Consider the following 10,000-nt stretch of genomic DNA (forward strand, 5'->3'; position numbering starts at 1 on the left):
TGTTAACTTAATTTGAAAACAACCTAATTAGTTTGTGTGTTACCAATTTGAAGTAATTTAATTAAGTTGTTCCAACTATTTTTTACAGTGTAGAATCCACATCCAATAGGGTTGCTTTGGTGCATTACGTCACTCAGAGAGTTGCCCACAAAGAGACAGAACGTGACAAAGAGATGCAAAACAACCACAGACACATAAATAAATGAGTAATAACAACAGAAAGAAAAAACATTTTTACAAAGAAACAAAACACGACAACAAAAGAGGCTGAACAAACTGTGTGTAAAATAAACTCAGCAGGAAATGACACTAAATATGTTCCATCCTTATAGTTTGAGTTCCTGATTGTATCATTAACACTATGTACTTTAATTACTGAAGGACATGTATTTATTTTTTCTATTTGCAAAAAATAAATATATATTTTTAAATATTTTTATTTTGTTTTAGCGTTTCTTTTCCAAAGTTTGAGACAATATTTATTAAAACATTTTTTTTTCAGTGGGAACTATAATTTGACAGCTCTGGTCAGTGAAACTGAGCATCACCAGAACAAAAAGAAGTGTTTAATAAAGTTTCAGGACTCAAACTTCATGTCTGAACCCCCGTGAAGGCGCAGTGAGCTCAAACAGAGCAACACCGCCACCTAGCGGCTCACTGACAACAACTCCTCTCAGGCTGGACGCACAGGAACTCCACTAAATACATGATGAACACATGAATAATCACTTCCTTTGTTTTGAAACAAACATATGGGACATTGTCTGACATATTTATTATAAAAAAAGAGACGAAAAGGACGAGGCGGCTGGTCATCATATTTAAAGGGTTAAGTATTCGCTATAAAATATACTTAAAGTACCCAAACGATACGTTTTAGAATTGTATATATATATATATATATATATATATATATATATATATATATATATATATATATATATATATATATATATATATATAATGAATGAATGATACGTAATGTGAAGCTATTTGTAACTACTTTATATGCTGCAGAGTATTTATATGATAGTTAAAATAAGCATATGTTGCATTATACTGTGCAAAGAAACAAGTGAGTTACATTGTTAAGAGGTGAAGTGAAACAAGTATCTAACATTAGATGTCAAAATAAAACAACATAGGCTAAGTACGAATATCTCAAAAAAGGAGGTAGTTAATGTACTCAGTACTGCATGAGTTAATGTACTCAGTACTGCTGAGTTAATGTACTCAGTATAATGTACCTGTTGAGGTTACAGAGTTCTTTAGAAGCTGATGAGGGAGAGCAAAACTCACTGCTGCACAGGTCAGAGGGAGATGGACTCTCTCTACCTCCCTCTCTCTTTCTCTCCCTCCCTCCCTTCCTTCCTCCCTCTCTTTTTAACCCTCCTCCCCCCTCTACCTATCTGGGACAGAAGTGAAGTGCCCCACCCCCTTTCTTACTCTTTCTCCCTCTCTTCTCTCTCCCTCATTCTCTCTCTCTATTTCCCTCCCTCCCTTCCTCTTCTCCCTCTCTTTCTCACCCCCTCCTCCCTCCCCTCCCTCCCTATCTGGGACAGAAGTGAAGTGCCCCGCCCCCTCCTCGCTCTTTCTCCCTCTCTCCCATCTCTCTCTCTCAGTGACAGAGCTCCTCTCCCTCCCTCCCTCCCTCCCTCTCTCTCTCTCCCTCCCTTCCTTCCTCTCATCCTCTCTCTCCCCCTCTCCTCCCTCTCAGTGACAGAGGTAAAGTGCCCCGCCCCTTCGTGCGCTCCCGTCGGCAGGAACGCACACACACACACACACACACACGCGCGCGCACCGAACGAACCGAGCCGTTGGTTGACGGAGGGAAGAAGATGGCAGAGCGGCAACAGCCGAAACACGAAGGCAGGGTCAAGATCGGCCATTACATCCTGGGCGACACGCTCGGCGTGGGAACGTTCGGGAAAGTGAAGAGTTAAGTGACGATTTGCTTGTTTTTGTTGTGTGTCGTGCCGGATTTTCTGACGTGTGACGTGTGACAGTTGGAGTCATATATGAAGTGTGACGCCACGCAGCCAGGACCGCCGGCCCGCGTCGCGTTCAAGGACGTCCGGTCCGTGAAACACCACCCGCGCGATCTTTAACGTCAACTGATAACGACAACGTCCGGCCAGCGCGCGCGTGTCCCCGCGCTGCCCGCAGTGGTCAGCCCGCTGAGAGCCCTACGGGTCGGGGGAAGCCTAAAAGTTCCTCCTCGTTATTGCGGGTCATTATTACCGGTTTCTTGCACTTTGCGTGACCTTGTGAGTTTTTAACTCACTCAGCCGCTTGTTGTGCGCGCGCAGCGGGAAGGAGGGGGGCGGGGTAAACCCACCTATTGTCATGGCGACGCCGTCATTCAGGCCACGTCCAGGGCCAATTCAGTGTTTAAATACTTGATTTAATAATTATTAATTATTTTATTAATTTACTGTTACGTTGAAACCTGCTGTGTAACAAGTCGTTGTAATCTAAAAATGTTATTATGTATTTTTTTTAACTTTATTTAATTCTTATAATTGATATATTTTCCAAGAGAGAAACATTAACAAACACCGACAGACAGACAGACACACACACACAGCAACAGCACAACTAGTTACAAAAACAGTTAGAATAATAATAAAAGAATAAAATAAAAATGCTATATTGGTCAGAACTTCTGAGATTCATGTGTTAATGATGTTACTTGAATATTCTCTAAGATCATAAAGGCATAAATAAAAATGTCTCTGAATAACAAAGTACATTTACAACAAATTCTCTCACCAATAAATCTGAGAGATTGTTAATTGTCGTTGTGAATACACAACTTTAATCTCCTAAAGCTCCGTCTTCTCTTCTTCCCTCCAGTCGGCGAGCACCAGCTGACGGGCCATAAAGTGGCGGTGAAGATCCTCAACAGACAGCGGATCCGCAGCCTCGATGTCGTGGGGAAGATCAAGCGGGAGATCCAGAACCTCAAAATGTTCCGACACCCGCACATCATCAAGCTGTGAGCGTAGAACCTTTCATAACAACAACAACAACAACAACAACACACCCTTTACTTCTTTAATCTAGACAGACAACCTTTCACTCCCTCTTATAATGATGTTTTGCTCTGTGTATGAGCACGTACATGTTCCCTTCTGCTGTGGCATGCTTGTTTACTACCACTGAGCATGCTCCTGGGAGGCAGAACACACACACACACACACACACACACACACACACACACACACACACACACACACACACACACACACACACACACACACACACACACACACACACACACACACTCCTGTGCTTGGTTCAAATCCTCCAGTTAAGTTAGAAGTTGTTGTTCCTGCCAGATTAAATCCTCATCCCGGAGCCTCGGCTCCTCTTGTTTTCCTTCCCTCTGACCTTATGTTCCTTCTCTCTCGTCCCTCTCGACAGTCTCCCGTGTTATTTTTAGGTGAGGGTTAGTGTACTGTAAGCTATGGCAGATATGTGAGCTCCGTGGAACACTCGTATACAGTCACAAGCACACACACACGTACAGTTTAGACACACACGTGTACACACAGTCGGCCTCTCGGCACACTGAGCAAAACCAGCATGAAATGAGTTAGAGGACATGTCTTAACATTTACCTCAAGTGCTGTCATTTATTAGAATATATATATACTGTATATGTTTTGGTGTGTGTGTGTGTGTGTGTGTCACTAAACCTGACCTTTATAAACAACGCGCGGCCTCGCCTCTCTGTCTTGCAGCTGTTTGTGTTCGTTGGCTCTGAGCGTATTTTGCCGTCAACACATTTGCTTTTTGTGCGTTTGTAGTTGTGTTGATTCAACTGACCATGTGTGTGTGTGTGTGTCTTCAGGTACCAGGTGATCAGCACGCCCACGGACTTCTTCATGGTCATGGAGTACGTGTCCGGAGGGGAGCTGTTTGACTACATCTGCAAACACGGACGGGTACGACTTCTCCTCATCTAGCCGCCCTGCTAACGCTAACCGCTAACCAACCGTCACGGGGTTAGCACGTGGCGGGTCCCCACGTTGGCGTTCTGCTCCGTGTCTTTCTTTACTTTCACCCTCAAAATACTGTCTGTCTCTTCATCAATATGTTTACTATTTCCTGCTTTCACACACACACTCACACACACACACACACACACACACACACACACACACACGCTCCTCTCGTTAACACACCGGCTGTGGCGTCCTGCAGGTGGCGGACTCGGAGGCCCGTCGCCTCTTCCAGCAGATCATCTCCGGTGTGGACTACTGCCACAGGCACATGGTGGTGCACAGGGACCTGAAGCCAGAGAACGTCCTGCTGGACGCCAACAGGAACGCCAAGATCGCCGACTTTGGTTAGGATCCGCAGAGCGGGAGGGCGGGAGGAAGGAGGAGTGGAGGGGAGGGGGAAGGAGGATGGGAGAGAGGATTATGTTCGGAGGAATTTAAGAAGAAAGAAAGCATAAGCGGATACGTGAGGGCGAGAGGTCCCTGAGCAGCGGGCGGGTCTCATATCATGTCTCTGGCAGAGAGCCTTGAGGCCCAGAGACATCCGATAGGAAAGGAGTAGCGGGTGGTGGTGGGAGAGGAGGGGGAGAGAGGGAGGGAGAGGATGGAGGAGGGGGGGGAGTACAGTGAGAGTGTTAAAGGAACAGGGATGAAAGATGAAGGGAAGCTCGTCCAGCTCTCAGTCTCCTGGCTCCGTGTGACCAGAGGGCTCAATAGCAACGGTGTGTTTATCATAAGGGGGAGGGGGGGTGTTGTGTGTGTGTGTGTGTGTGTGTGTGTGTGTGTGTGTGTGTGTGTGTGTGTGTGTGTGTGTGTGTGTGTGTAGAGGGGTCCTGTCACAGGGCAGAGGGGTGTTGATGCGTCTCCTGTCGGCCCAACAGGTTTGTCCAACATGATGTCTGATGGAGAGTTCCTGCGGACGAGCTGCGGCTCTCCAAACTACGCCGCTCCGGAGGTCATCTCAGGAAGGTGTGTGTGTGTGTGTGTGTGTGTGTGTGTGTGTGTGTGACCACCTGTAGTTCCAAGGCATTATCTTGTTTCCTGTAATAAAGACTGCAGGAGACAGAAAGAGAGAATCGCAGCATCTTCTCTCAGTGTGTCTGAGAGTCAGATCAGCTCTGACTCTCAGACTCCGCGGGGTCCTTCCACTCTGTGTGAAACCTCCCGAAACAACAAAAATGAAAGAAAAAGAAAACACTGTTTGATGTCAGGGTCCTTCCCTGCATTTCCTGGCTCATTACTGCCACCTGCAGGTCACTGGAACACTGTGCAACCTGTGGAAGGAAACACACTCATGTGTCCTGATGAAAAGCCACAAATAATTCAAATGTGTCCTCAGACACATCAATATAAAGACAGTTGAACCCCCCCCCCCTCTCCTCAGGCTCTACGCGGGCCCCGAGGTGGACATCTGGAGCTCGGGGGTGATCCTGTACGCCCTGCTGTGCGGCACCCTGCCCTTCGACGACGAGCACGTCCCCGCGCTGTTCAAGAAGATCCGAGGCGGCGTCTTCTACATGCCGGAGTACCTGAAGCGGCCCGTGGCCTCGCTGCTCATGCTCATGCTGCAGGTGGACCCTCTGAAGAGAGCCACCATCAAAGACATCAGGTACGAAGCCCAAATTCATTCCAGTACTGCTGTTTATTGTATGTATTTGTTCAGCAAAGTCTTGGGAAAAAAATGTATATCTGCAAAAAAATCACTTTTAAAAGATATTTTGGTCTTTTAGGAAGAAGTTTCAGTCAAAAAAAACTGTGTCGTTGGGTTCAGAAATGGAAAAATATTATGTATTTTAAGACAAAAGATTGTCTGAGTGGAGCATGCTGGGAGGATTTTCCGCGCATGGTTTCCAAAAGCTTAACTGGATTTCTTCCCTCCGCCGCCGTCAGGGAGCACGAGTGGTTCAAGCAGGACCTGCCGGGCTACCTGTTCCCCGAGGACTCGTCCTGCGACGCCTCGGTCCTGGACGACGAGGCCGTGAGGGAAGTGTGCGAGAAGTTTGAATGCACCGAGACCGAGTTTGTGTCCAGCCTGTACAGCGGAGACCCTCAGGTACGCACAGCAGCTTAGTCGCGTAGAAGAAGGTCGTTGGTGAAGATATTTAGTCAAGGATTTCAAACACAAGACGCATTGGCAAGTTCTTGAGGACCAAATGAGCATTTTCTCTGTTTATTAAACTGTAATGTTTAAGTCCGACGCCACAAGATGAGTCAAAGAGGACTTTATTTCATAATCCTGCGGTCAACACGCTTCTGTCTTCCTCCTCGTCCTCACGCAGGATCAGCTGTCCGTGGCCTACCACCTCATCATAGACAACCGGCGCATCATGACGCAGGCCAGCGAGTTCTACCTGGCCTCCAGCCCGCCCCAGGGCTCCTTCATGGAGGACGGCATGCCGCTGCCGCCCGGGTTCAAACCGCACCCGGAGAGGATGCCGCCGCTGCTGGCCGACAGCCCCAAGTCCCGCTGCCCTCTGGACGCGCTCAACACCACGCGGCCCAAACCGCTGACGGTGAAGAAGGCCAAGTGGCACCTCGGCATCAGGAGTCAGAGCCGACCCTATGACATCATGGCCGAGGTGTACAGAGCGATGAGGCAGCTGAGCTACGACTGGAAGGTAACCTCCCACACACACACATGCATACATACACACACACACATGCATGCATGCATACACACATACATACACACATACACACATGCATACACACACAGTACAGATGTAGGTCGACGTGTTGTGTGTGTGTGTGTGTGTTCCAGGTGGTGAACCCGTATCACCTGCGAGTGCGGCGGAAGAATCCTGTGACGGGGAACTTTGTGAAGATGAGCCTGCAGCTGTACCAGGTGGACTCCAGGTCCTACCTGCTGGACTTCAAGAGCATCGACGGTGGGCGAGCGACACAAACACCAACGCAAACACCGACAACGTCGTGTTTCTGCACTGCCTCCGTGTCTCTGACGTCCGCTTTAGGGGCCTGGGAAACAGCTGAGCTGGTGTTTTATGACGGCAGAGTGCACTTTTAGTACTTGTTTTAGCATAAAATAGTATTTGCATTCCTCCTGCGTCGGCAAACTATTTTATTTACAAAGAAACAGCCACATAAAGCCTTTACATATACACTTAGCTGTCTGTTTTCCACTTTGATGTTTTTTGGCATTCATCAAGAGACACATATCCAGGATTCCCAAGACGTTCACACAGATTCACTGTGACACAAAGTACACAAACAACCCCACAACAACACAGTTCAACCAGTCAGAAGGCGCTTGGGTTGATATTCAGCCAACCAGTATGTGTAATGGCGAGCTGTTAGCGCCGTTAGCTTCTAGCCGCCACCGTGTTGAGAGCCATATGGAGACAACCCCTCACTCATATATGTTCTGTGTCTGCATGAATTTGGAGGTCAGCAGCTTTTAAAGTGTTTATCTGGCGGCTCAATCGTAATATGATCACAGATAAATCAATAAATCATGATGACCTCCTCCTCCCCTCCTGCAGATGACATCATCGAGGCGGCGGGCTTCAAATCGGGTTCGTCCACCCCTCAGAGGTCGGGCTCCACCGCCGGCCTCCCCCGGCCGCGCCTCAGCATGGACTCGTTGAGCCCGGCGGCGGCGGCGGACCCGGCGCCGCAGCTCAGCTCCTCCCTCCCGGGGTCGCTGTGCGGCAGCGTGCCGCTGCTCGCCGCGCGCCAGGGCTCGCACACCATGGACTTCTTCGAAATGTGCGCCAGTCTGATCACCACGCTGGCACGCTGAGAGCCGCGGCGCGAAGTGGAGAGGAAATAGGTCGCGAAGGGTCAAGTACACGACGAGCATCGACCTGTTCCCGCCTGCTGAGCCGTGACACACGACGACGTACTGACTCCCCAGACGCTGATCCGAGGTCAGTTTGGCAAAATTGACTTTGTGAAAGCAACTTTTTTTTGTTACCCGTGGATATTATATTGTGACTGCGGTCTCCAAAATATCATAAGATGATTATTATTTAGATATCAGATCCACAATTATTTTTCTAGGCACTGTAGTTATGTTGCTGAAGCACTGCATCATTTGAAACATTCATAACTGTCATACATATGCAACACACACACACACACACACACACACACACACACACACACAGAGTTTAGTGTGTGTAACACATGACATGATGTGTCGTCATTTAAAGAAGCAGGAAGGCGTGTCTGTGTGTGTCTGTTCGCTGAGGAGACAGAAGACATGTTCTGTTTTTAGGGCTACAATAATTAACATTATTACGGTTATTTTTTTACATGTTTTGAAGCTTTTTAAAAAGGTAATTTCAGCCCAACGTGTGGTCTTAAAGGGAGACGTGTTCTCTCCCTCTGAGCGAGTGTGAAGGCACTTTATAAACCACTCAGACGGTTCATCTACTGAACTGACAATTCTACATTAGCGGTAATGAACTTAATTAGCTCGCACGTGGCGGACGGAGGATGAAGGCGACGATGAGGAGGATCAATGAGAGAGGAAAAGCACAGAGGTGTGTGTGTGTGTGTGTGTGTGTTGACACACACGAGCCACAGGAATATTTCTCCAGTTGCCTTAAAGAATGCAATGTTGTGTGTGCGTGTGTGTGTGTGTGTGTGTGTGTGTGTGTGTCACGTGACTATCATCAAGAGAAATTATGTTTTTTTTAGAGTTGTTTGTGTGTTTCTATTGTTTAGTTTGTTGAAGAGTAGCTCTCAGTGGAGCCGGCTGCAGGGGTCCTACGCTTTTTAGACCGGCACTGATGGGACCCCCCGAGAGGGTGTGGAGGTGTTCATGTGCCGTAAAGCTAAAGGAGGAGTTGTATTTCACTGTAACGCCATTTTATGTTATGCGACTCCTCCATCAGCCCCGGTAAAGAAAGAAGTGGAGGATTGAATGTCCTGTAAAGTCTCATATCCTGTAAACGGGTTTGGACCCGGCTGGTAAAATAATCTCTGAAACGCGAGTGTAAACCAAGCGGAAGCCTGCGGGGAGATAATGCGTTCGTTTGTGATTGTGTGAGTGTGTGTGTCTGTCCACGGCTAATCTGCGTCTACTGGACCCATCCGCCTGATAGTCGTGCTCATTTATGACTGTAAAAGCTGAAAGTACCTCTCGTGTTTTTTTTACATTTATGTAAAAAAAAAAAAAGCCATCGACATGCTGATGCTGGCCCCGCCCCCTCCCTCTTCTTAACCGACCGCTTGGCGCCGCGAGAGATCGCCAACGACGATCTGCTCGCCTCGAAACGAGAACAAAGTTCACGCTGTAATGTTTGCGGCCATCTTGTCGTCGTTTCCTCCGCGGGCTCCAGGCCGGCGATTGGCGGAAGAGAGAGGAGGCGGAGTTTTGTGATACTTGAAACTTGAAACTTTTCCTACGAGCGTTAAAAGCAGGAGCGCTGTTGTTCATACGTGTACAAATACCTTGATGCAGAAGGAGGATCTAGTTTTTTTGCCTTATGATGGCTCCTCTGCCGACAAACCCTTCATCACGACGAACCCCGAATCACACTTTACTGTGTTTTTACCAAAATGAGTGTTTCAACAGCAAGCCTGCCAGTTTATCTGTGTGTGTGTGTGTGTGTGTGTGTGAGAGAGTGTGTGTGTGTGTGAGAATGTGGGTTGTGGTTATTCTTGTTGTGCACTGCATGATGTTGCTGTTATGATTTGCACTTTAATGAGTATTTATTGAAAAAAAAACAATAAACAAGACATTTTAAAGGATAAAATGTTTCAGAGGCTTTGTCATTGCCTCTCTCACACACACTCTCTCTCTCTCACACACACACACACACACACACACACACACACACACACACACACACACACACACTCACACACTGTTGTTTTCCCCCTCGGATGCCAACAACAACGCAGTTCTTTTGCATGAACGTGACCTCAGGTGATCATCACACTGCTTTAACTTCCTGTAACACTTTTTATTCATCAGCTTGAGGGAAAGTCGTAGAAGAAGAAGAAGAATGCGGCAAATAAAAAGT

The 10,000-nt window shown here is 47.5% G+C and overlaps 1 protein-coding gene across 2 annotated transcripts in view; it reads left to right on the forward strand.

Moving 5' to 3' along the window:
• Window positions 1-1,755: 1,755 nt before the first annotated feature.
• prkaa2 (protein kinase, AMP-activated, alpha 2 catalytic subunit) overlaps window positions 1,756-10,000 on the forward strand; it is an 8,574-nt gene continuing 329 nt past the window's right edge. Inside the window, exons 1-11 of one of the 2 annotated variants that reach the window (XR_011078395.1) lie at window positions 1,756-1,938; window positions 2,857-2,998; window positions 3,857-3,950; window positions 4,210-4,354; window positions 4,889-4,976; window positions 5,392-5,616; window positions 5,898-6,060; window positions 6,287-6,625; window positions 6,769-6,895; window positions 7,508-7,894; window positions 9,952-10,000. The exon at window positions 9,952-10,000 is cut by the window's right edge and continues 329 nt beyond it. Coding sequence is in view for 1 of the 2 variants with exons in the window: in XM_068592881.1 (XP_068448982.1) it covers window positions 1,839-1,938; window positions 2,857-2,998; window positions 3,857-3,950; window positions 4,210-4,354; window positions 4,889-4,976; window positions 5,392-5,616; window positions 5,898-6,060; window positions 6,287-6,625; window positions 6,769-6,895; window positions 7,508-7,767 (1,683 nt within the window). In the remaining variant the exon portion in view is untranslated. Of the gene's footprint in view, window positions 1,939-2,856; window positions 2,999-3,856; window positions 3,951-4,209; window positions 4,355-4,888; window positions 4,977-5,391; window positions 5,617-5,897; window positions 6,061-6,286; window positions 6,626-6,768; window positions 6,896-7,507; window positions 8,274-9,951 lie in introns of those variants that run through there. The other variant, XM_068592881.1, reaches the window with a different exon arrangement.

Source organism: Clinocottus analis, unplaced genomic scaffold (genome assembly GCF_023055335.1).
Source record: "Clinocottus analis isolate CAN_PGR_092001 unplaced genomic scaffold, fCliAna1.0.p SCAF_28, whole genome shotgun sequence".
Lineage (NCBI taxonomy): Eukaryota > Metazoa > Chordata > Actinopteri > Perciformes > Cottidae > Clinocottus > Clinocottus analis.